General features: G+C 49.8%; 1 protein-coding gene across 1 annotated transcript in view; it reads right to left on the bottom strand.

The window, feature by feature from the left end:
* The window catches only part of IFFO2 (intermediate filament family orphan 2), a 69,222-nt gene continuing 42,726 nt past the window's right edge, over window positions 1-26,496 (bottom strand). Inside the window, exons 2-9 of the mRNA XM_074558299.1 lie at window positions 26,060-26,120; window positions 25,623-25,718; window positions 21,377-21,517; window positions 18,561-18,703; window positions 13,177-13,297; window positions 4,518-4,607; window positions 3,634-3,764; window positions 1-903 (exon numbers count right to left, since the gene is read on the bottom strand). Coding sequence (XP_074414400.1) covers window positions 798-903; window positions 3,634-3,764; window positions 4,518-4,607; window positions 13,177-13,297; window positions 18,561-18,703; window positions 21,377-21,517; window positions 25,623-25,718; window positions 26,060-26,120 — 889 coding nt within the window. The 3' untranslated portion in view covers window positions 1-797. The remainder of the gene's footprint in view (window positions 904-3,633; window positions 3,765-4,517; window positions 4,608-13,176; window positions 13,298-18,560; window positions 18,704-21,376; window positions 21,518-25,622; window positions 25,719-26,059; window positions 26,121-26,496) is intronic.

Below are 26,496 nucleotides of genomic sequence, written 5' to 3' on the forward strand. Positions count from 1 at the left end.
TGCAGCCCAGCAGGGACCAAACATTCCGTATAAATAAGGCGAGCTTTTTTTTTTGTTGTTTTTGCATAGAAGTTACTCAGTGATAGTCCCCCCCCAGTGCCCCTCCTGTGCCCCCCTGCTTTGCCACCGAGCTGAGTCCTGCTCCTCCAGCTCCTGGAGTCCAGAGGAAACCTTGGACACATCCCAAAGGCTCCCTCACCCCAGAAGGTGGGATGGAGAAAACCCTCTGAATTTCACTACAAGCTGTCTCCAAACCCACTGTTGTTTTTAAACATTTGCAGTTCAATTTGGAGGCAATTCTTTTTTGTTTGTTTGTTTTTCTTGTGCCAGACGTTTGTAATTGCACCGCAATTGTCTTGGTTTTGCTGCTCTTTTTGCCAATGTTGCTTTTGCCAATCAGTGCAGCAGCTCAATAAAACCAGCAGCTTATTGAAGTACCCAGAGCCTCTGCAGCACCATCCTCTGCTGCCAACAGCTTTGGTTGGTTGTGTTTCTTTTTTAAATAATATATTTTATAAAAACACCTGCTATTAATATTCCACTGGAGCTCAAAGTGGCTCAGCTTGGGGCAAAGGCACAATTAAAACACCGTGTTTTCCTACAGGACTCTGCATTTATGGTTTGTAGAACAATAGAAATGTACAGCACCAATCCTTGGCTGGAGGGGGTGCGTGTGGGAATGAGTCCTCAGAGTCCCCTGCAGGGGCTCTCGAGTCTTTCACCTTTCCCCCAGCAATTGGTTTGGAATTTTTCCTGTCTCTCCATCTCCCCCTTGGCTGGAATGCTCCCTCTTGCTATCAGCTGACCATGGGCTCCACGTCCGTCTCTCTGTCCAAATCGTCCTGAATTTCATCTGTGTTTCCTGAGTCACTGCTGGCTACAGAGCTGGGGGATGGAGAATTCCTGCAGGGAAACACAGGGAAAAGTACAGCCAAAAAGTCAAATATCCATGACTGAAGGAAGAAAAAAAAAGTCTTACAAGAAAACAATCACCTTCCCTTCACAGTACCATTAAAAACCCCTTTATTAACATTAAACGTTGAAATTTCCCAAGCTATTCAAAAACCCCCTTTAATAACATTAAATATTGGAATTTCCCCAAGCTATTCAAAAGCCCCCTTTAATAACACCAAACTTTGGTTAAACAGGAAATATCAGTACAAAAATCAAGGTGCCACCCCAGCCATGCCAGCTCAAACACAGAGGCTGTCCCAGGTTTGCTGATGGGGAAATGGAGAGCAAAGACTCTCAGCATCCCTAATACCCAGAGCCCTGAAAATTGAAACTTTATCATCTTGTTCTACTGGGGTTGAGCAAGAGATAAGAGAAATCCCTCATAGTGTAAGGTTCTTAACACATGAGAAGATTAAAAAACAAGTTCTTCATGTAAGTCCAGAGTCGAGATTTAATTTGGGGTTTTAAGTTGTAAATCTGAGATGTTAAAGGCTGAAGTCCAGCTGAGCTGGAGCTCCCTGTGCTCAGGAGCAGCTGCTGAGCCCTTGGGGACCCCAAATTCCCCCTTCCAGGGCTGAGCTGGGACACAACAACTCCAAAGGACAATGCCAGCAAGTGGCAGTGCTGCCTTTAGCCCAGGCTGGCAGGAATTGATGCTTTAAGTTTTAGCTTTCATATTTCTCAGATTCTGTGCTGTGTTCCTGTATAATTCTGACCTTCACACAGAGTGTTAGCAAGTTCTCCTCACAGTTTAGTCACACAAAACAATCATTTTCCAGCCCCACAGCCACGGGGAACTATTGCAGCTTCAGGCCCAAAAAGTGCAAACAAAAATGAATTGAGGGGAAGCAAACTGGGACAATGTGATTTCATTACCTGCAGCTGTAATTGAACAATTAACCCACAATATGCAAATGGAATAAACTTATAAAAGTGTGAACACTGATCCCCCATGGTCCATCCTGGGTGCAGCCTGGGCCAGGCTCTTGCACTGCCCAAGGTGTATCTTTGAAGGCCTTTTAATAAATCCCTACTTTATTTAAATGAAGTAGGGATTTATTAAAAGGCCTTCATATATTTATTAATCCCTACTTTTTTATATTTCATATTTTTAATTAATTGCTATACTTTTTTTTACATATTTAATAAATCCCTACTTTTAATAAATCCCTACTTTATTCCTGTAACATTTCCAGCCTCTGCTCTAGGTGCCCTCTCCAGCATCAGGCCCAGGAAGGCTGTGCTGGTTTTCAGCTTCTTTTTATACCTCTGGTGAGGTCAGGATTGAAGGCACTTGACAGTTTGTGTTCACATTTAGGTGTTTATTAATTTATTAATTTCTCATCAGTGTTACAGACTCACAGCAGTGAGTTCTGCAGCTCTACACCAACAAAGCTCTAAAAGGCCAACAAACTTTTGCTACAAGGTCTTTTAAGGCTAAACTATCCAAGGAAGAAATGACACCTGAATTATTTTTACTTTTAACCCAATAATTGATCCCTCAAAGTCTGCAATGCAGACTTTTCTGTCCAGTTAGAAAATATCACTGAAACACATGGAGAAGAAGGAAGAAGAAGGTGAAGAAGGTGAAGAAGAAGGTAAAAAAGGTGAAGAAGGTGAAGAAGGTAAAAAAGGTGAAGAAGGTGAAGAAGGTAAAGAAGGTGAAGAAAAAGGAGCATCCTCCACCCTAAAACCTCCACCTTGCTCTATATTTATTATTACATTCTAAAACCCCAAACTCTGAGTTTTCCACTCTGTGATATTGCACATTTCCAATCAACTCCACACCCACAATCCCAGTGTTATCAATCAATTCTGGAAGCTTCCCCACGGCCTCAGGTCAATGCAGGGTTCTCCTGGGGGCAGTGCCCGGCAGCACAGAAAGGCTGAAAATATCAGCATGCAGGAGGGAGCAGGAGGGAGCAGGAGGGAGAAGGAAGGAGCAGGAGGGAGCAGGAGGGAGCAGGAGGGAGAAGGAAGGAGAAGGAGGGAGAAGGAAGGAGCAGGAGGGAGAAGGAAGGAGAAGGAAGGAGCAGGAGGGAGATGGAAGGAGCAGGAGGGAGCAGGAGGGAGCAGGAGGGAGCAGGAAGGAGAAGGAAGGAGAAGGAAGGAGAAGGAGGGAGAAGGAAGGAGCAGGAAGGAGCAGGAGGGAGCAGGAAGGAGAAAGAAGGAGCAGGAGGGAGCAAGAGGGAGAAGGAAGGAGAAGGAGGGAGAAGGAAGGAGAAGGAGGGAGAAGGAGGGAGAAGGAAGGAGCAGGAAGGAGCAGGAAGGAGAAGGAAGGAGAAGGAAGGAGATGGAAGGAGATGGAAGGAGCAGGAAGGAGAAGGAAGGAGAAGGAAGGAGAAGGAGGGAGAAGGAAGGAGAAGGAAGGAGAAGGAGGGAGCAGGAAGGAGCAGGAAGGAGAAAGAGGGAGCAGGAGGGAGAAGGAAGGAGAAGGAGGGAGCAGGAAGGAGAAGGAGGGAGCAGGAGGGAGAAGGAAGGAGCAGGAGGGAGCAGGAAGGAGAAGGAAGGAGAAGGAGGGAGCAGGAGGGAGCAGGAAGGAGAAGGAGGGAGCAGGAGGGAGCAGGAAGGAGAAGGAAGGAGAAGGAAGGAGAAGGAAGGAGAAGGAGGGAACAGGAAGGAGCAGGAAGGAGCAGGAGAGAGCAGGAAGGAGCTGCTGGGGTCCAGAGGAGCCCTCACCTGTCAGCTGAGCCCTTGATGAGCCTCCTGCAGGTTTCCATCTGCACGTCCAGGCCCCGTTTCATGCTGCACATCTCCATGTACTCGTGCAGGTGCCGGTTCATGTCGCTCTTGGCCGTGGCCAGTTCCAGCTGAAGGGCAAAGCATCGGCTTCAGGGCAGGAGCAATCCCACTTTTCCTGCATTTCTTTCCTTTCCCTGCACTCCTCACTGTGCCTCAGCTGCCCCCCCACACCCCACAGTGCCCATTTCCCTCACTGCCCCTGGCTGCCAATGCACCCATGAGCTCAGGAAGGGCAATCACAGCTCCACACTGGCTCTGAACAGCCCTGGTTTGGCTTTTCATTAAAACTTTTCTGTTTCTAACACTACCACAAAAGCCATCCTGCTGATTTTATTGCTTTTAAAGTAGCTGAACTATCTTAAGTGTAATATAGATCTCCAAGAGCTTATAAGACTAGCTCAAAAAAACCCATATATCACCCTGGAGGGCTTTTCCTGCACTTTGTTTGTCAACAGGCAATTAATGAAAGCAGCTCCAAGCAGGACAGAGCCTTTGAGAAGCTCCAGCTGCTGTTTCTGGCCACCTGTGAGGCCACATCAGGGGAAGCATTTCCCAGGGTGAGGGTGGACATGCAGAACAAAGGAAGGAAAAAGAAAAATAACGTGTTTTATTCCCTTTGTTCTGCAGGTTCTCTCTCCACCAGCCTCAGATTTATGCTCAGCGCTGAAGCACGCAGCAATGATAACCCAGAGAATGGCATTTAGAAAAATCCCCAGGGCACGCCAGAGGGAAATTCCTTTGCATTGCTGATGTGTGGACATTCCTGCTTCCCTGTGGGACAGCTCTGTGCTGTGTCCATCCCTCAGGAACAGCTCCCTCACCTCTATCTGCCCTATTGTCTCCTGGTATTCCTTGTCTCTCGTTTTGAAGAAAGACTCTGTCTCGTGGATCAAGTTTCCCAGGTTTTCTTCCTGCAGGGGAGAGGAGGACACAAAAATCAGCAAGGAAATTAAGGAATTCAGGAATTCAGGAATTCAGGAATTCTCCAGTTTCCCAGGTTTTCTTCCTGCAGGGGAGAGGAGAACACAAAAAATCAGCAAGGAAATACAGGAATAATTCAGGAATAAAGGAATTCTCAAGTTTCCCAGGTCTTCTTCCTACATGGGAGGAGGACATGAAAAATAGTAAGGAAATAAAGGAATAATTCAGAAATAAAGGAATTCTCAAATTTCCCAGGTTTTCTTCCTGCAGGGGAGAGGAGGACACAAAAATCAGCAAGGAAATAAAGGAATTCAGGAATAAAGGAATTCTCAAGTTTCCTTCCTGCAGGGGAGAGGAGGACACAAAAATCAGCATGGAAATAAAGGAATAATTCAGGAATAAAGGAATTCTCAAGTTTCCTTCCTGCAGGGGAGAGGAGGACACAAAAATCAGCAAGGAAATAAAGGAATTCAGGAATTCTCAATTTTCCCAGATTTTCTTCCTGCAGGGGAGAGGAGGATACAAAAATCAGCAAGGAAATAAAGGAATTCAGGAATTCTCAAGTTTCCCAGGTTTTCTTTCTGCAGGGGAGGAGAACATGAAAAATCAGTAAGGAAATAAAGGAATAATTCAGGAATAAAGGAATTTTCAATTTTCCTTCCTGCAGGGGAGAGGAGGACACAAAAAAATCAGCAAGGAAATAAAGGAACAATTCAGGAATAAAGGAATTCTCAAGTTTCCTTCCTGCAGGGGAGAGGAGGACACAAAAATCAGCAAGGAAATAAAGGAATAATTCAGGAATTCAGGAATTCTCAAGTTTCCCAGGTTTTCTTTCTGCAGGGGAGAGGAGGACACAAAAATCAGCAAGGAAATACAGGAATAATTCAGGAATAAAGGAATTCTCAATTTTCCTTCCTGCAGGGGAGAGGAGGACACAAAAAATCAGCAAGGAAATAAAAGAATAATTCAGGAATAAAGGAATTTTCAATTTTCCTTCCTGCAGGGGAGAGGAGGACCCAAAAATCAGCAAGGAAATACAGGAATAAAGGAATTCTCAAGTTTCCCAGGTTTTCTTCCTGCAGAGGAGAGGAGGACACAAAAAATCAGTAAGAAAATAAAGGAATAATTCAGGAATAAAGGAATTCTCATTTTCCTTCCTGCAGGGGAGAGAAGGACACAAAAATCAGCAAGGAAATAAAGGAATAATTCAGGAATAAAAGAATTCTCAAGTTTCCTTCCTGCAGGGGAGAGGAGGACACAAAAAAATCAGCAAGGAAATAAAGGAATTCAGGAATTCAGGAATTCTCAAGTTTCCCAGGTTTTCCTCCTGCAGGGGAGAGGAGGACACAAAAGATCAGTAAGGAAATAAAGGAATTCAGGAATAAAGGAATTCTCAAGTTTCCCAGGTTTTCTTCCTGCAGGGGAGAGAAGGACACAAAAATCAGCAAGGAAATAAAGGAATAATTCAGGAATAAAGGAATTTTCAATTTTCCTTCCTGCAAGGGAGAGGAGGACAAGAAAAAATCAGCAAGGAAATAAAGGAATTAAGGAATTCTCAAGTTTCCCAGGTTTTCTTCCTACATGGGAGGAGGACATGAAAAATAGTAAGGAAATAAAGGAATAATTCAGAAATAAAGGAATTCTCAAGTTTCCCAGGTTTCCTTCCTGCAGAGGAGAGGAGGACACAAAAAAATCAGCAAAGAAATAAAGGAATTCAGGAATTCTCAAGTTTCCCAGGTTTTCTTCCTGCAGGGGAGAGGAGAACACAAAAAATCAGCAAGGAAATAAAGGAATAATTCAGGAATTCAGGAATTCTCAAGTTTCCTTCCTGCAGGGGAGAGGAGGACACAAAAAATCAGCAAGGAAATAAAGGAATAATTCAGGAATAAAGGAATTCTCAAGTTTTCTTCCTGCAGGGGAGAGGAGGACACAAAAATCAGCAAGGAAACAAAGGAATTCAGGAATTCTCAAGTTTCCCAGGTTTTCTTCCTGCAGGGGAGAGGAGGACACAAAAAATCAGCAAGGAAATAAAGGAATAATTCAGGAATAGAGGAATTTTCAATTTTCCTTCCTGCAGGGGAGAGGAGGACACGAAAAATCAGTAAGGAAATAAAGGAATAATTCAGGAATAAAGGAATTCTCCAGTTTCCCAGGTTTTCTTGCTGCAGGGGAGAGGAGGACACAAAAAATCAGCAAGGAAATAAAGGAATTAAGGAATTCTCAAGTTTCCTTCCTGCAGGGGAGAGGAGGACACAAAAAATCAGCAAGGAAATAAAGGAATAATTCAGGAATAAAGGAATTCTCAAGTTTCCTTCCTGCAGGGGAGAGGAGGACAAGAAAAATCAGCAAGGAAATACAGGAATAATTCAGGAATTCTGGAATTCTCCAGTTTTCCAGGTTTCCTTCCTGCAGGGGAGAGGAGAACACAAAAAATCAGCAAGGGAATAAAGGAATAATTCAGGAATTCAGGAATTCTCAAGTTTCCCAGGTCTTCTTCCTGCAGGGGAGAGGAGAACACAAAAATCAGCAAGGAAATACAGGAATAATTCAGGAATAAAGGAATTCTCAAGTTTCCTTCCTGCAGGGGAGAGGAGAACACAAAAAAATCAGCAAGGAAATACAGGAATAATTCAGGAATAAAGGAATTCTCAAGTTTCCTTCCTGCAGGGGAGAGGAGAACACAAAAAAATCAGCAAGGAAATACAGGAATAATTCAGGAATAAAGGAATTCTCAAGTTTCCTTCCTGCAGGGGAGAGGAGAACACAAAAAAATCAGCAAGGAAATTAAGGAATTCGGGAATAAAGAAATTTTCAAGTTTCCCAGATTTTCTTTCTGCAGGGGAGAGGAGGACACAAAAATCAGCAAGAAAATGAAGGAATTAAGGAATTCTCAAGTTTTCCAGGTTTCCTTCCTGCAGGGGAGAGAAGGACACAAAAAAATCAGCAAGGAAATGAAGGAATTCAGGAATAAAGGAATTTTCAAGTTTCCCAGGTTTTCTTCCTGCAGGGGAGAGGAGAACACAAAAAATCAGCAAGGAAATAAAGGAATAATTCAGGAATAAAAGAATTCTCAAGTTTTCTTCCTGCAAGGGAGAGGAGAACACAAAAATCAGCAAGGAAATAAAGGAATTCAGGACAGAACTGACAATTTTATTTAACCTCCCTGGAAATGCAGGTTCTTGTGTTGTTCCTGCACTGATTTTTGAAAGGCACTGTTTCACAGACGAGGAATATTCTTCAGTCTGGAACAGCAGGCAAACACATTTCTGTGCCATGCCCACAGCTCTGGGCACACAAAGGCCAGGTCTGATCAATTAAACCCCTGCACCTGCTGCATTCCAAGCACCAACCCCCTGGGTTTTCCTGAGCCTTTCACAGCCTGATCTCACTTGGACAGACTGGATTTGCTCTCCAGCCATGAAACTTTTCATTTTCCCTGCACTGACCACGCTGTTACTCCCAGCTTTGCGCTGGAATTCTCATTTTCCAGTTCCATCTCATCACTCTGCAGTGCACACAGAGATTCCCACTGGAATTCCTGGATGAAGCAGGAACAGATGCTGTCCCACAGGGAAGCTCCTCCTTTGGACTGACAGCACAGTCTGGTGCTGCCCAAAAAGGCACCACAATGTCACTGTTCCCTCTTTCAAGCCTTCAACCGCCTCAGTTTTCCATTAAAAAATGATTCCCAATTTAGCACAGCTGCAGCAATGAGTGTTAATGGGGTGGCAGATTTACAGGGCTCATTGCTGGTACCCACACCAGGCTATCCAGCCTGGAGTTACAAGAATCATCTCTCTGATCGTTTTATATGCAGAAGAGCTTTAAGGAGGAAGGTCACAAAAGAAGGTGGTGAGGGCAGCGTGTAAGAACTTGAAAGGAATAAAACCCACGGAAGGAAGATTCAGGCATGTAAAGCACATGTTAAAGAGCAGGCACAGCCGGAGCAGCCTTTATTCTGAACCTCCATCTACAAGCCAAATCTACTCTTTCCTTGTATAATTTTCATTTAGAAGGATTTAAGCTTCTTAAAATCTTTAGAGTTTCCCCGGCGCGGGGCCCGGGCTCGGCGCTATTGCAGCGCTTAGGCAGGCACGCCCGGCTATGCAAATCAGCCGTCATTAATTCCTGCACGAGGCTGCTCGTTATCACCCTGCCACTCTCCTTCTGCTCGTTATCGCTGCCATGCTGCTGCTTTGTCCCTGTTATCCCTGTGCCACTCTGTTAGCCCTGTGCCACCCTCTGTTAGCCCTGTGCCACCCTGTGCTCCCGTTATCCCTGTGCCACTCTGTGCTCCCGTTATCCCTGTGCCATTCTGTCCCTGTTATCCCTGTGCCACTCTGTTATCCCTGTGCCACCCTCTGTTAGCCCTATGCCACCCTGTGCCTGTTATCCCTGTGCCACTCTGTTAGCCCTGTGCCACTCTCTGTTAGCCCTGTGCCACCCTGTGCCCGTTATCCCTGTGCTACTCTGTGCTCCCGTTATCCCTGTGCCACTCTGTGCCCATTATCCCTGTGCCACTCTGTCCCTGTTATCCCTGTGCCACTCTGTTATCCTGTGCCACTCTCTGTTAGCCCTGTGCCACCCTGTGCCTGTTATCCCTGTGCCACTCTGTGCTCCTGTTACCCCTGTGCCACTCTGTTATCCTGTGCCACTCTGTGCTCCTGTAATCCCTGTGCCACTGTCCAGCCATTATCCCTGTGCCATTCTGCTCCTGTTACCCCAGTGCCACTCTCTGTTATCCCAATGGTGCCACTCTGTGCTCCTGTTATCCCTGTGCCACTCTCTGTCCCTGTTATCCCTGTGCCACTGTCCAGCCATTATCCCTGTGCCATTCTGCTCGTTATCCCTGTGCCACTCTCTGTCCCTGTTATCCTTATGGAGCCACTCTCTGTTATCCCTGTGCCACTCTGTGCTCCTGTTATCCCTGTGCCCCTCTCTGCTATCCCTGTGCCACTCTGTTATCCCTGTGCCACTCTGCTATCCCTGTACCACTCTGTTATCCCTGTGCCCCTCTCTGCTATCCCTGTGCCACTCTGTTATCCCTGTGCCACTCTGCTATCCCTGTACCACTCTGTTATCCCTGTGCCATTCTCTGCTATCCCTGTGCCCCTCTCTGCTATCCCTGTGCCCCTCGCTGTTATCCCTGTGCCACTCTGTGCCCCTGCTATCCCTGTGCCACTCTCTGTTATCCCTGTGCCACTCTGTGCTCCCGTTATCCCTGTGCCACTCTGTTATCCCTGTGCCACTCTCTGCTATCCCTGTGCCCCTCGCTGTTATCCCTGTGCCACTCTGTGCCCCTGCTATCCCTGTGCCACTCTCTGTTATCCCTGTGCCACTCTGTGCTCCTGTTATCCCTGTGCCACTCTCTGTTAGCCCTGTGCCACTCTGTCCCTGCTATCCCTGTGCCACTCTCTGCTATCCCTGTGCCCCTCGCTGTTATCCCTGTGCCCCTCTCTGTTATCCCTGTGCCACTCTCTGCTATCCCTGTGCCCCTCGCTGTTATCCCTGTGCCACTCTGTTATCCCTGTGCCACTCTCTGTTATCCCTGTGCCACTCTCTGCTATCCCTGTGCCCCTCGCTGTTATCCCTGTGCCCCTCTCTGCTATCCCTGTGCCCCTCTCTGTTATCCCTGTGCCACTCTCTGCTATCCCTGTGCCCCTCGCTGTTATCCCTGTGCCACTCTGTGCCCCTGCTATCCCTGTGCCCCTCCCCGTGGTTTCTGCAGCCCCAGCAGTTCCCGGTAATCCCCGGAGGCTCCCTGAGCTCTGGATGGATGAGCAGGAGCAGGAGGTGGAGCAGGAACACAGCCAGGCATGCCCAGGCTGCTGCCTCAGCATCTTCCCTGCCTGGGAGGGACCAGCTCCCACCCCCGCCCTGCGCTGCTCAGGAGGGTGTAACACGGCCATTCCATCATTCCCAGGCTGTTCCCTGCCATTCCCAGGCTGTTCCCTGCCATTCCATCATTCCCAGCCATTCCCAGGCTGTTCCCTGCCATTTCCAGCCATTCCATCATTCCCAGCCAGTCCCAGCCCATCCCCAGCCATTTCCTGCCATTCTCAGCCATTCCCAGCCCATTCCCTGTCATTCCCTGGCTATTCCCAGACCATTCCCGGCCATTCCCAGCCTGTTCCCAGCCCATTCCAAGGCCAGTCCCACCAACTTCCAGCCATGCCCAGCCCCATCCCCTCCCCAGCCATTCCCAACCATTCCATCATTCCCAGCTATTCCCAGACCCATTCCCAGGCCAGTTCCAGCAATTCCCAACCCATCCCCAGCCATTCCCAGCCCCATTCCCTGCCACTCCTAGCCATTTCCTGCCATTCTCAGCCATTCCCAGCCCATTCCCTGTCATTCCCAGCCATTCCTACGTTTTTCCCAGCCACTCCCAGCCCCATCCCCTCCCCAGCCATTCCCAGCCCCATTCCCTGTCATTCCCAGCCATTCCCAGGCTTTTCCCTGCCATTCCCAAGCTGTTCCCTGCCATTCCCAGCCCATTCCAAGGCCAATCCCAGCAACTCCCAGCCATTCCCAGCCCCATCCCCTCCCCAGCTATTCCCAGACCCAACCCCAGCCATTCCCAATCCATTCCCAGCCCCATTCCCAGCCCCAGCCCCAGCTATTCCCAGACCCAGCCCCAGCCATTCCCAATCCATTCCCAGCCCATTTCCAGGCTGTTCCCTGCCATTTCCAGCCATTCCATCATTCCCAGCTATTCCCAGCCCCACTCCCTGCCACTCCCAGCCCATTCCCATCCCTTCCCAGCTATTCCCAGATTGTTCCCTGCCATTCCCAGCCCATCCCCAGCCATTTCCTGCCATTCCCACGCTTTTCCCTGCCATTCCCAGCCCATTCCCTGTCATTCCCAGGCTTTTCCCTGTCATTCCCAAGCTGTTTCCCTGCCATTCCCAGCCATTCCCAGCCCATTCCCAGGCCAGTCCCATCAATTCCCAGCCATTCCCAGCCCCATCCCCTCCCCAGCCATTCCCAGCCCCATTTCCTGTCATTCCCAGCCATTCCCAGCCCATATTCCCTGTCATTCCCAGCTATTTCCAGCCCATTCCCTGCCAGTCCCAGCTGTTCCCAGTCCATTCCCAGCCCTTCCCTGTCATCCCCAGCCATTCCCAGCCCATTCCCATCCCTTCCCAGCTATTCCCAGACTGTTCCCTGCCATTCCCAGCCATCCTCAGCCCATTCCCAGCCATTCCCTGTCATTCCCAGCCATTCCCAGCCCATCCCCAGCCCATTCCCAGCTCATTCCCAGCCCTTCCCAGCTATTCCCAGATTGTTCCCTGCCATTCCCAGCCATCCCCAGCCCATTCCCAGCCATTCCCAGCCCCATTCCCAGGCCATCCCCAGCTATTCCCACACCCATTCCCATCCCTTTCCAGCTATTCCCAGACTGTTTCCTGCCATTCCCAGCCCATCCCCAGCCATTTCCTGCTATTCTCAGCCATTCCCAGCTATTCCCAGCCCCTTTCCAAATATTCCCTGTCATTTCCAGCCCATTCCCTGCCATCCCCAGTCCATTCCCAGCCCTTCCCAGCTATTCCCAGATTGTTCCCAGCCATTCCCAGCCCATCCCCAGCCCATTCCCAACCATTCCCAGCCCCATTCCCAGCCCATCCCCAGTCATTCCCAGCCCATTCCCAGCCCTCTCCAGGCTGGTTTCAGGAGGCTCTGCAGTGCCTGGATTAGCTGCCTTTGCCTGGGATTTCAGGATTAAAAGGAAGCTGTTCATTATCCAGCACTGCCAGCAGATCCCCACTGCCTGGGCAGAGGGAAGCCCAAGATTCACAGGTCCAGAGGATCCCTGGGGCTTTTTGTGGCCCTGCACCCACAGGTTCTGTGTCTGGGATGGGATTTACACCCCTCAACACCTCCCCAGACCAGGCTGAGGTTGCTCAGCTCCCCACAGGAACAGCTGTACAACCCCATGTTATCATAACCAAGTGTGAATGATAATTCAGATAGAAAGTGAGATGCTGTGGAAAATCACAGAATCTCAGACTGGTTTGGACTGGGAGGAGCTTAAAGTTCACTCAATTCCACCCCATCAATGGGCAGGGACACCTCCCACTGTCCCAGGCTGCTCCCAGCCCATCCAGCCTGGCCTTGGGCACTGCCAGGGATCCAGGGGCAGCCACAGCTTCTCTGGGCACCTGTGCCAGGGCCTCCCCACCCTCACAAGGAAGGATTTTTCCCTAAAATCAAATCTAAACCACCCTCCTGTCATCCCAGAACTTTAGAGAAAGCTCTGAAGGGTGACAAATTCCCTGATGGGCCTGGAACAGACACCTTGGATCCTCACCTCCCCCTCAGTATTTTAAACACTCACTCTGAAGGAGCCAAGGAAGTAAAGTTTGGCCAATGAAGTGATTGCACAGACTGCAAATCAGCCACAGAGAGGAAGCACTAAGAGGATTTTAAAATCAAAGTCAGTCTGTGTGGCAAACTAGATCACCAGTGCAACACCCACAGGCTCAAATGGTGTAAAGGAGTGGCTGAGGGAGAGTTTGTGCAGGGAAGAGTTGGAGAAAACAACGAGAATGAACTCACCTCTCCTTGGAGGTCGATGGAGGGGTTGCAGTTGGTGAAGTCCTCCCAGAGCAGCAGCGTCTCCTCGTTCTCCTCCCACGTTAAACTGTCACAGTCGTCATCGAAATCAAAGGTCTCGCGGCTGGGAGAGCAAAGAGCCATCGCTGCAGCCCCTCCGCCTCAGTCCTCTAATTAATTGTCTAGAAAATGGGCTATGAGAGCTGAATGGGGCACAGTGCAGCCTGGAAATCCTCACAGCTTGTACCAACAGCCTGTGGCACTGCCAGGGCCTCTCTGCTGGGCTCCCTGCCACCCCAGGGCTCAGCAAAAGCTCCAGCCTGGCTCTGCCCTGCAGATGGAGCTGCACAGGAGCTTCCCCTGCCTGCAAAAGCACAGAAATGTCTGGAGCTGTTCTTGGCTCCAAAGGAAAGGAGCCCAAACACAGCTCAGGGGGTGTCACGGGGCTCAGAACCCACAAGGATTGCATGGGGGAGCTCAGCCAAGGGATCTCCTGCAGCCTTGGAACACAGCAGGGATGGAAGGAAGCAGGGATGGAAGGAAGCAGGGCTGAAGGAACAAGGGATGGGATGAATCAGGGATGGAAGGAACAAAGGAAGGAAGGAACAAGGAATGGAAGGAACAAGGGATGGAAGAAACAAGGGTTGGAAGGAGTAAGAGCTGAAGGAGCAAAGGAAGGAAGGAACCAGGGATGGAAGGAGAAAGAGCTGAAGGAACAAGGGATGGAAGGAACAAGGGATGGAAGGAATAAGATCTGGAAGGAACAAGGGATGGAAGGAACAAGGGATGGAAGGAACAAGAGCTGAAGGAACAAAGGAAGGAAGGAACAAGGGATGGAATGAATCAGGGATGGAAGGAACCAGGGCTGAAAGGAACAAAAGCTGAAGGAAGCAGGGCTGGAAGGAACCAGGGCTGGAAGGAACAAAAGCTGAAGGAAGCAGGGCTGAAGGAACAAGGGATGGAAGGAACCAGGGATGGAAGGAACAAGGGATGGAAGGAACAAGGGATGGAAGGAACAAGGGATGGAAGGAACAAAAGCTGAAGGAACCAGGGATGAAGGAACAAGGGATGGAATGAATAGGGATGGAAGGAACAAGGGATGGAAGGAACAAGAGCTGAAGGAACAAAGGAAGGAAGGAACAAGGGATGGAATGAATCAGGGATGGAAGGAACCAGGGCTGGAAGGAACAAAAGCTGAAGGAAGCAGGGCTGGAAGGAACCACCAAGGCCGGAAGGAACCAGGGATGGAAGAAACAAAAGCTGGAAGGAACAAGGAATGGAAGGAACAAGATCTGGAAGGAACAAGGGATAGAAGGAACAAAAGCTGAAGAAAGCAGGGCTGGAAGGAACAAGAGCAGGAAGGATCAAAAGCTGGAAGGAACCAAGGCTGGAAGGAACCAGGGATGGAAGAAACACAAGCTGGAAGGAACAAGAGGTGGAAGGAAGAAGGGATGGAAGGAACAAGGGCTGAAGGAACAAGAGGTGGAAGGAAGAAGGGTGAAAAGGCCGAGCCCCGGAGATGTGCAGAGCAGCACAGCCGCTGAGGGAGCGGCCTTTCACAGCCTTATCTGCCCTGGCCTGGTGCAATGAAGGGAAGCTGCAGAGCACACAGCAATGAAGGAAAGCTGCAGAGCACACAGCTACTGCTGCTCCCATGGGGGTTAAGGAGCCTGACAAAGAGCTGGAATTCCTCCCTGAGCAGCCTGGATTCCAGGCTGATGCATTTTTATGGCTTTAGCTCACTTCCTCGGAGCTGATAACATCTCAGGAAGGAGCCTGACGCTGTCCCAAGGGCCAGGAGGTTTGTCTGGATCAGCAGCACTGTAAAAATGTCATCTTAAACACTTGGACACTCCTGATTGTGCCTTTTGCCATTCCACCTCTTCAATTTTTTTTCTTTTTCCAAGATCTACTTCAGTTCTGATTTGGTGCTACTTAATTCTTAAAGATTCAGTTCATTACAGCTGAAAAGCAAGTTGGTTTGGTTCTGTTAGTGATACCAGCTCCTCAATCTATTTCTAAGCTTCACAAACCCCAGGCCCATCCCCACCAACATTTTCACCCCAGCTTGACAGAACCAGGCTCTTGCAGCACTTTGTGCCACAGGTAATAGGGCACGGAGACAAGAATTTCATCAGCAGGACCAAAACCAACTGGGTATCACAGGGTTGGGAACAAAATTAAAACCTAAATTCATGACCAACCTTAACTTTTTGCTTTTTTAAAAAAATCCACACACTGAATTTAACAGTGGAAAAGTCAAAAATCTGTATTTATTACACTGATTATTACTGAGGGCCTAAAGACATCTGACAGGAGCCCTAACAAGGGGAATCATCAGAGCTTTGGCAAAACCCAGCCCTCACACACAGGGGATTCAGGCAGAAGGGAGGAAATGCTCCCCTCAACCAGAGCTCCAAAAAGCCTCACCAGCCTGTATTTGTGGATATTATGGGGTGTTTTAGGAGTATTTTGGGGGGTTTGGGGGTCCCCACCTGTGTTTTGAGGCTCCCAGGGTGGAATTTGGGGATATTTGGGGGTGTTTGAGAAGGATTTCAGGGATCCCAGGAGATCCCGGGCTGGAGTTAGGGGATATTTGGGGATATTTGGGGATATTTGGGAGTATCTGTGGGGTTTTGGGGGTCCTCACCTGTGTTTTGAGGCTCCCAAGATGGAATTAAGGAATATTTGGGGGTATTTGACAGGATTTGAGGATATTTTGGGAGGGTTTGGGGGTCTGCACCTGCGTTTTGAGCCTCCCAGTAAGTTTGGGGGTCCCGGGCTGAGGTTAGGGGATATTTGGGGGTATTTTAGGAGTATTTGGGGGATTTTGGGGGTCCTCACCTGCGTTTTGAGGCTCCCAAGACGGAATTAAGGAATATTTGGGGGTATTTGGGAATATTTGGGAGTATTTGGGGGGGTTTGGGGGTCCTCACCTGCATTTTGAGGCTCCCAGGGTGGAATTTGAGGATATTTGGGGGTGTTTGAGAAGGATTTGGGGAGGGGGGGGGTTGGGGGTCCCAGGAGGTCCCAGACTGGGGTTAGGGGATATTTGGGGATATTTGAGGATATTTTGGGAGGGTTTGGGGGTCTCCACCTGCGTTTTGAGCCTCCCAGTAAGTTTGGGGGTCCCAGGCTGAGGTTAAGGGATATTTGGGGGTGTTTGTGGAGTATTTTGAGGGATTTTGGGGATCCCCACCTGCATTTTGAGGCTCCCAAGATGGAATTAAGGAATATTTGGGGGTATTTGACGGGATTTGAGGAGTATTTTGGGAGGGTTTGGGGGGTCCCCACCTGCATTTTGAGGCTCTCAGGAGGTTTGGGGGTCCCAGAGTGGGGTTAGGGGATATTTGGGGGTATTTGAGGAGTATTTTGGGGGATTTTGGGGATCCCCACATGCATTTTGAGGCTCCCAAGATGGAATTAAGGAATATTTGGGGGTATTTGACGGGATTTGAGGAGTATTTTGGGGGATTTTGGGGGTCCCCACCTGCCTTTTGAGGCTCCCAGGGTGGAATTTGGGGATATTTGGGAGTATTTGAGGAGTATTTTGGGGGGTCCCCACCTGCATTTTGAGACTCCCAGGAGGTTTGGGGGTCCCAGGGTGGGGTAAGGGGATATTTTGGGGGGTTTTAGGAGTATTTTAGGGGGTTTTGGGGGTCCCTACCCTGGCCCTGATGGGAGAAGGGGACACAAGGCACAACTCCAGGCACTTCCCTGAACTGCTCAGACAGCACCACGTGCTCAGAGCCCCTCCTGGGCTGCTCCAACCCTCCTTCCTGGCAGGAATGGGGTTTGGGGGAAAGCTTTAGGCAAAAATATTTCATTCAGGGGCAAAGCTTTAAGTAAAATAAACTCCAGTTCTTCTTAGGCAAAATAAACTCCAGTGTGGGAGATTGGACTTTGCAGCAACAGCTGACAGCACCAACATTCCTGACGTCTATAAATTGTTGTCCACTGATCTTCCAGACACATCCACCACTCCCTTTTGCCTGCAGCCCAACTGAAAAACCTCCCAAAAACCCTGAGGGGTTTGTGCCACCCCAAGCTGAGCTTTCAGGTCAAATTCTACCCAGCCAAGCCGCAGCAAACTGCAGATATCAAATATTCAGCCTAAGATGCAGAACAGACTCCTGGTTTTGACTCTTTTTTTGTTGCATTTTTTTCCTCTTTTGCAGCAGCCCAGAACAGCAAAACCAGTTTGTATTTTTTATATCTCTGTCGCTCCTCCTACTTAAGGGAGGAGCAGAAATCCGATAATTTCATTTGAGCTTCCCCAAACCTCCATGCTGCCAGCTCAGAGACTGCAGGAGCAGCTCTCAGGGTACTCACATGTTGTGGTGTGTTTTTAGCTTCCGGGTCCCTTCCCAGGTGTGCCAATATTCCCTTCTCCCTTCCCCCTTGCCCCTCGCTGAGTGTGCCCTGTCAATCAGGCTAACATACCAGCAAGGCGTCGTGTGATTGGTCCCTCAGGCCTGGGGGACATTGGCCCGTATAGGTGTCCCTAGTCCCTTGAGACCCTGCCCCTTCACCTGGTTGGTGGCTCACCTGTCCCCTCCCCTTCCCCTGTCCTGAGCTTAAAAGGTTAATGAGACCATGCGGCCGGGATTCTGTTGGAGCAGTTGCCCCGGTTCAGACCTCTGTAACCATGGAATAAACATCTGGATATAACCCTCCAGCAGAATCCACTCCTTCTTCTCTTCACCATCACCAGAAGCTCTCTCTCCTGAGGTAAACGGAGTCCTGACAGCCTGGACTTGCGCCTGTGCCCTGCTGCACTCTCAGCCAAGGTATCTCTGGGGTAAAACACCACAGTGCTGCCTTTGGCCCAGCAGCGAGGGTCAGAACTGGCCCAGGCACCATCTAACTGGTTATACTGGGATTCATATTCCAATACCCTGTCAATCAGGCTAACATACCAGCAAGGCGTCATGTGATTGGTCCCTCAGGCTTGGGGGACATTGGCCCGTATAGGTGTCCCTGGTCCCTTGAGACCCTGCCCCTTCACCTGGTTGGTGGCTCACCTGTCCCCTCCCCTTCCCCTGTCCCCGAGCTTAAAAGGTTAATCAGACCATGCGGCCTCCATTCTGTTGGAGCAGTTGCCCCGGCTCAGACCTCTGTAACCATGGAATAAACATCTGGATATAACCCTCCAGCAGAATCCTCTCCTTCTTCTTCTCTTCACCATCGCCAGAAGCTCTCTCTCCTGAGGTAAACAGAGTCCCTGACAAGCCTGGACTTGTTCAGTGCCCTGCTGCACTCTCCAGCAGCCAAGGTATCTCTGGGGTAAAGCACCACAGAAGCCGCCTCTGGCCCAGCAGCGAGGGTCAGAACTGGCCCAGGCACAATCTAACTGGTTATATTGGGATTCATATTCCAATACTCACAGCTGGTTGAACATCCTCTTCATCTCGTCTGTGATGTTGAGGGAGCAGCTGACCTCGTCATCCGAGAACCGCCCGTTGTCGGCGTCCTGCTCCGACAGCTCCTCGTCCGACGGCAGCTTCCTCTCCTTCTTCTTGGAAGCCACCTGGGGGGCACAGACAGCGCTGAGCCGGGGCTGGGGAGGGAATTGGGGTGCAGGGGGAGCAGGGGGGCGAGGGCTGAGCCTGGGCTGTGGCCGATCCCCCGCCCGGCCCGAGCAGCGCGCACGGAGCACAGGAAGCGGCTGAGGAGAGCAAAGCGAGCTGAGGGCGCTGCCAGAGCTCCGGGGGTGGCACCGAGCCAGCCTGGCACCGGCTGGCACCTGCCAGGGGCCATGCACAGCCTGGGGGCAGCCAGCGAGAGGCTGGGATGAGCCAGGGCAAAGCACGAGGGGCAGCAGGGCCCGGGCACAGAGCAGGGACAGAACTCTCCCTCTCCTGCCACCGCCACAGGCGCGGCCTCCAGAGCAGAACCCCAGCAAGGAACCGACAGGAAACCCCTCAGAGAGCCTTAATTCCAGGGAGGAACACCCAGAGAGCTTTAATTCCAGAGAGGAACACCCAGAGAGCCTTAATTCCAGAAAGGAACACCCAGAGAGCCTTAATTCCATGGAGGAACACCCAGAGAGCCTTAATTCCAGAGAGAAACACCCAGGGAGCCTTAATTCCAGATAGGAGCTTCCAAAGAGCCTTTATTCCATGGAGGAACTTCCAGGGAGGAATTTCCACGGAAGAACTTCCATAGAGGAATTTCCAGACAGGAATTTCCAGAGAGATTTTATTCCAGGGAAGAATTTCCACAGAGGAATTTCCAGAGAACCCTTTGTTCCAGGGAATGAATTTCCCACCCCAGCAGCAGCAGCAGCAGCAGATTGAGGATCCTCAGCACACAGGAAGAGTTGGCTGAGCCTTGGAAAAGCCTGGAGAGCCCCCAAGAAATGAAGTTCAGGGAACTCGAGGGACAGCCCTGCAAGGGGCAGAGAGGGAACACACAGGATGATCCCAGAGAAATGGGGACACACAGGATGATCCCAGAGGATCCCAGAGGGATGGGAACACACAGGATGATCCCAGAGGATCCCAAAGGGATGGGAACACACAGAATGATCCCAGATCCCAGAGGGATGGGGACACACAGGATGATCCCAGAGAAATGGAGACACACAGGATGATCCCAGAGGGATGGGGACACACAGAATGGTCCCAGAGGATCCCAAAGGGATGGGAACCCACAGGATGATCCCAGAGGATCCCAGAGGGTTGGGAACACACAGGATGATCCCAGAGGTTTGGGGACACACAGAATGATCCCAGAGGATCCCAGAGGGTTGGGAACACACAGAATAATCCCAGATCCCAGAGAAATGGGGACACACAGAATGATCCCAGATCCCAGAGGATTGGGAACCCACAGAATGATCCCAGATCCCAGAGGATCCCAGAGGGATGGGAACCCACAGGATGATCCCAGAGGATCCCAGAGGGATGGGAACACACAGGATGATCCCAGAGGGATGGGAACACACAGAATAATCCCAGATCCCAGAGGATCCCAGAGAAATGGGAACACACAGGATGATCCCAGATCCCAGAGGATCCCAGAGGGATGGGGACACACAGAATGATCCCAGAGGATCCCAGAGGGTTGGGAACACACAGGATGATCCCAGAGGGATGGGAACACACAGAATAATCCCAGAGGATCCCAGAGGGATGGGAACACACAGGATGCTCCCAGAGGTTTGGGAACACACAGGATGCACAGCTGGTGCCAGAACCTCCAACACACAATCCCCTCCCACCCTACAGCAGTTTTCCCTCTCCTTGGCACACAGACCATCCCTTGCTGGCCTTGCTCTCCGGGTCATTTTAACCCTGCAGGCCTGGGCAGGAGTGTGCTCTGCACTCACCTCTGAGCACAAAGGATCAGCAATTCCCCCCAGAGACAAGGAGAAGGCACTGGCACCATACAGTGGCTCACCTTGCCTGAGAAATAATTCTCCTCTGAGGAGGTTTGAGTCTTTTGGGGAACACAAGGGGGAAAACCATCAAACATTTCACAGCTTCACCAGCAGAGCCCACAGGGATCTTTTACAGTGTTTCTGACAGCGCTTAGCACACTGTGTGCTATCACTACACACAGAAAAAGCATCAGATTTACTGCAAGCCTGAGCAAGACACAGTGAGATGGAAGCAGAAGGAAGGTGGGTTAGTCAGAGCTGGAGCTGCAGCTGTGACAAGACCAGCTGCACTGGGAGGGACAGCCCTGGTCCAGCAGAGCTGCCACTGCTCCCTTGGGAGCAAATTAAAGGACTTTCCTTTGAGCCCCAAGGAGCTCCAAGGAAAGCAACTGGAGCAGCCAGAGCTCACCATCACACAAATGTTATTTCTGGCCACAGAGCTCGAGCCAGAAATAAGAACATGCAGATGACAGCTCCATGAGCTTAAAACCTGTCACTTGTGAAGGGAACAAATGGGAGGGAGGAATTACACAAACCTAAACCTGCAACACTGCTTTTTTTCCCTGCATTCAGTACAGACTAACATCAGGCTCACAGCACAGCTTAAAGATCATCCTGGGACTGGTTTTTTGTCCAACTCTGTGCACTTTGTGCTCCTGGTGCTGCAGCAGAGCTGCCCTGACAGCCAGCGGGGGAAACACAGCCACAGAGAGACAGAGTTCAAGAAAAGGCAAATGAGCTGGACCACACTGCTCACACTGCTCCCTCCTGCCCTGCCCTGCCCTGCCCTGCCCTGTGGGGAATTCAGGGCCTGATCACCTGGAAAATCTTGGAAACGTCTTCCGAGTTGCGCTGCTGCGCGACATCGCACAGCTTGGCCGTGATATCGATTCGGCGGCAGATGTCCATGTCCACCTTCATGGCCTTTTCTTGGATCTTTGTGTCCAGGTCTGTCATGGGCTGCAGGAAGGACAGCAGGGATTATCTTCTATTATTAGACAGTTCAGGCAAGAGGAGATACCCCACAGTATCTCTGGAACCCCAGAGCTAAACCTCACACCCTGCTCTGGGGCACAGAGCGGGGACAGAACTCTCCCTCTCCTGCCACCACCACAGGCGCGGCCTCCAGAGCAGAACCCCAGCAAGGAACCGACAGGAAACCTTTCCAGAGAGCCTTAATTCCATGGAGGAATTTCCAGAACCTTTATTCCATGGAGGAACTTTCAGAGAACCTTTATTCCATGGAGGAATTTCCAGAGAACCTTTATTCCATGGAGGAATCTCCACAGAGCCTTTGTTCTAGGGAGGAATTTCCAGGAAACCTTTATTCCATTAAGGAATTTACACAGAACCTTTATTCCATGGAGGAATCTCCATAGAACCTCTATTCCATGAAGGAATTTCCACAGAACCTTTATTCCATGAAAGAATTTCCAGAGAACCTTTATTCCATGGAAGAATCTCCACAGAGCCTTTATTCCATGGAGGAATTTCCACAGAACCTTTATTCCATGGAGGAACTTCCAGAGCCTTTATTCCATGGAGGAATTTCCACAGAACCTTTATTCCATGAAGGAATTTCCACAGAGCCTTTATTCCATGAAGGAATTTACACAGAGCCTTTATTCCATGGAGGAATTTCCACAGAACCTTTATTCCATGAAGGAATTTCCACAGAACCTTTATTCCATGGAGAAATCTCCACAGAGCCTTTATTCCATGGAGGAATTTCTACAGAACCTTTATTCCATGGAGGAACTTTCAGAGAACCTTTATTCCATGGAGGAATTTCCACAGAGCTTTTATTCCATGAAGGAATCTCCACAGAACCTTTATTCCATGGAGGAATTTCCTTTGTTCCAGGGAACAAATCTCCCATTGGGGCAGTCTGAGGAAGCTCAGCCCTGATTCTAACAAATTCCAGCTCAGAGGGATTTGACACTGAAAAAAACCCTGTACCCACCCCAAAACTGCTCAGTGAGGACGGGGAGCCTCGGTGGGTCAGGAACAGGGCAGGACAATGCAATGCCCACAGAAATGAGGCTGCCCCAGCCCTGGAAGTGCTCAAGCTGGGCTTGGAGCACCTGGGACAGTGGAAGGAGACTGGATTGTCCTGAAGGTCCCTTCCATCCCAAACCACTCTGGGATTGCACAAATAACCCTTTAAAAATGGAGAGCACCCCCTGTGTAGCAGAGCAGAGTGAAATGTGAATCCTGGTGAGGATCCAACACTTCCCCTCTTGCACACACAAAAGTTGTGCCTGCACAGAGGAGCTGCTGAAAAACCAGAATGCACAGGAACTGCACACAGAGCATGGGACAGCAAATCCTGAGTGGATCCAAGGAGATCCATGAAAACCTTGGCACAGAGATCACCCCTCACTGGCACTGACCTGGCTTCCAGCCCAGCTAAAGCTCTGCAGGAAAATTTCTGTGTAAAAACACTGCCTGCGAGTAGCTCTGATTTCTGAGATCCTCCCACTCAGACAGAAATCTGCCTCCTTGTGAAGGGAGAAACATTAAAAAAAAACCCAAAGCACATTTTCCATCCTAGCTGAGACCTGCTCTCCTGGACAGCTCCACTCCTCAGCAATGCTTCCACCTGGGACACAAAAGTGCAAAAACCCTTTGCAGATCATTCTTAAACAACAAATCCCCTTTCTAAGAAAAAACTCTGTGCTTTTTGTTGGTTTGATTTGCTTTTCCCCACCATTTTGAGTTTTAAATTATTACAGACTCTTCTCCAGGCCCTGTGAACCACCTTCAAAATCTGATATTGTTGTTTTAAATTTTTACACAGAGTCCTCTCCAGGCCCTCTAGATTTTGAGATTTTTTTGGTTTAATTTTTTACACATTTTTACTTCTCCAGACCATGTGAACCACCTTTAGAGTTTGAAGGTTTTTTAGTTTAAATTTTTACACAGACTCTTCTCCAGCCCTTGTAAATCACCTTTAGAGTCTGAGGTTTTTTGGGTTAAATTTTTACACAGACTCTTCTCCAGCCCTTGTAAACCACCTTTAGAGTCTGAGGTTTTTTTGGTTTAATTTTTTTACACAGTCTTCTCCAGCCCTTGTAAACCACCTTTAGAGTTTGAAGGTTTTTTAGTTTAAATTTTTACACAGAGTCTTCCCCAGCCTCTGCGAATCACCTTTAGAATTTGAGGTTATTTGGATTAATTTTTTACACAAGTTTTCTCCAGCCCCTGTGAAGCACCTTTAAAGTCTGAGATTGTTGTTTTAGATTTTTACACAGACTCTTCTTCAGCCCCTGTGAACCACCTTTACAGTTTGTGATTTTTTTGGTTTAATTTTTTACATAGAGTCTTCTCCAGCCCCTGTGAATCGCCTTTAGAATTTGAGGTTATTTGGATTAATTTTTTACACAGACTCTTCTCCAGCCCCTGTGAAGCTCCTTTAGAGTTTGAGGTTTTTTGGATTAATTTTTTACACAGTCTTCTCCAGCCTCTGCGAATCACCTTTGGAGATTTGTGTTTTCCAGACACTCAGAGCAAAATAAATCTCTCAACACTGACACAATCTCACTTGCTGAGCTGCTGATCCTTATCTGCAGGAAGCAGAGAGCCACGTGCCAACATTTTTGCGCTTCTCAATTCTAAATATTTGCCCAGTGAGGCTCAGAGGAAGCACTCCCAGTGCTTTCCCTGGGCTCCCTGATCCCTCAGAGCACTTTCCCTGGCCCGGAGATGTTTGCCTGCAGCAGCACCTCCCTGTGTGCACACACAGCAGCTCCTGGTGAATGGAGCCAGGCCCAGCCCCTGCAGGCTCTAACCCAGCACAGCCACCCCTCATTAACCACACAAGGACACACAGCTAATTGCCAAATTTCCCATGAGCAGATCTAGTGGCCCTGAGAGAATGGATTTGACACCTGGGAGCGGGTTCTGCAGGTTTCTGTGAAGTCAGGAGAAGGCTGTTTGTGTGCAAAAATTACGGAGTAAATCAGCGTAACAGGGTTTATTCCTCACACAAATGGCTTCAGCACTGCCTCGGACTTACTGAGAAAGGCACCTTAATGTTCACCTGGCTTATCTTTCCAGATACCTGCATGATCTCACTTCTAAATAAAAGAATTTTATGCACTCAAGGCCTAAAAGATCCTCTCGCTTCAAAGAGAGCTCAGTATGAGCTCAGTATGAGTAATGAGACATGAGGAAATTCCTGAGAAAACAAGACTTTTTTTGGTTTTTTGGGGTTTTTTTTAATAAGCCATGAGGTTGAACCAGCCCTGGAAGCACAGCCAATACCTGAACCAGGATTCATCTTTTCAGAGTTCATTGAGGGAGATGGGAACACCTATTCCTCCCTGTGAGGCCCTGGCAGAGGTGCCCAGGGAAGCTGTGGCTGCCTGGGCCTGCCCACCCTCCCAGGGAGGAATAAACTGTTTCCCATCTCCCTTAATGAACTCTGAAAAGATGAATTGGTTGAACCAGCCCTGGAAGCACAGCCAATGCCTGAACCAGGATTCATCTTTTCGGAGTTCATTGAGGGAGATGGGAACACCTACTCCTCCCTGTGAGGGTGCTGAGGCCCTGGCAGAGGTGCCCAGGGAAGCTGTGGCTGCCCCTGGATCCCTGGGCCAGGGGAAGGTGTCCCTGCCATGCCAGGGCTGGAACAGGATGATCTTTAAGCTCCTTCCAGCACAAACCAGCCCATGATTCCATACGAAGTGCTCCTTTAGGAACAGGATTTGGAGCAGGATTTGTTCCTGCGTGGCTCCAGGCAAAGTCCCCGTGCCAGCAGCAGCTGGAGCTGCCCAGGGCTGGGGCTGCTCCCAGGCTGGGACCTTTCCAGCCCTTTTCTCCCAGCAGCTGTGGGGAGGGAGGGAGGGCAGAGTCCTGGTGATGGGTAAGCAGCAGTTAATGCATCTCCACACAGACCAGACAGGAAGCAGGGGAGGGGGATCTGTCTGATGCATTGGATCCCAGCAGCCATCGCTAATTACACAGCAGCACTCGCTAATTACACAGCAGCACTCGCTAATCACCTGGCTGGGGGTGAAGCCATGTGCAGGGCACGCTCCCACAGAGGGCCCTCTGTACTTACATCACTCATCAGACCCTTGAACACCACCAGCTCTGCCTTCAGCCTCTCGATCTTCTCATTCAGCTCCTCCTGCAGAGCTTCTGCTTCCTGGGCCTCCTGCAGGGGAAACAGCCGGGGGTGAGAGCCCAGCCCTGACCCCCACTCAGCTGAGCAGGCGGCTAAAAAGGGGCTTAGGATGGAACTTCATTCTTTAGTGAAATTTAATTGTTACCCTCTGTTGTAAATTCCACTCCCTCCTCCCACTTTGTCACAAACTTAGTCACAAACTTCGTCATTTCCTGCTCCAGCTTCCCAGCATTAGCCCTATCCTTTACAGCAGCACAGCTGCTCTAGCCAGAGGGCAAATTTTTAATTAAAAGACAAACAAAAATGCTGAACAGCATGAGGAGAGCTGCAGAAAGCACTGCACCTTTCCCCCCACACTGCCCACACCTCACCTCTCTCAAGGTTTCCACCATGGATTCCAGGCTCATCCTCCTGGTCAGCTCCTCTTCCCATCTGAAAGACAAGAGGTGCAAAGGGTTAATTACAGAGAAAAGCAGCTTTTCCCCTCAGAATGACAAGTTCTGATGGCTGTGGGAGGAGATGTGACAGTTTCTGGAAATGCAGAGCAGATGGGCTCCCTCAGACAGAGCGGGGAGTCTGTGAGGGAAGCAAAGCTGTCTCCGCTGTTACTGGGACCAGCATTCCTCCAGCAGAACCAGGGAACCACAGAGCTCTGGGCTGGGAGATCCCATCCCAGGGATCCAACCCCTCAAAGATCCCATCCCAGGGATCCAGCCCCTCAAAGATCCCATCCCAGGGATCCAACCCCTCAAAGATCCCATCCCAGGGATCCAGCCCCTCAAAGATCCCATCCCAGGGATCCAGCCCC

This window comes from Zonotrichia albicollis, chromosome 25 (assembly GCF_047830755.1).
Source record: "Zonotrichia albicollis isolate bZonAlb1 chromosome 25, bZonAlb1.hap1, whole genome shotgun sequence".
Classification (NCBI taxonomy): Eukaryota; Metazoa; Chordata; class Aves; order Passeriformes; family Passerellidae; genus Zonotrichia; species Zonotrichia albicollis.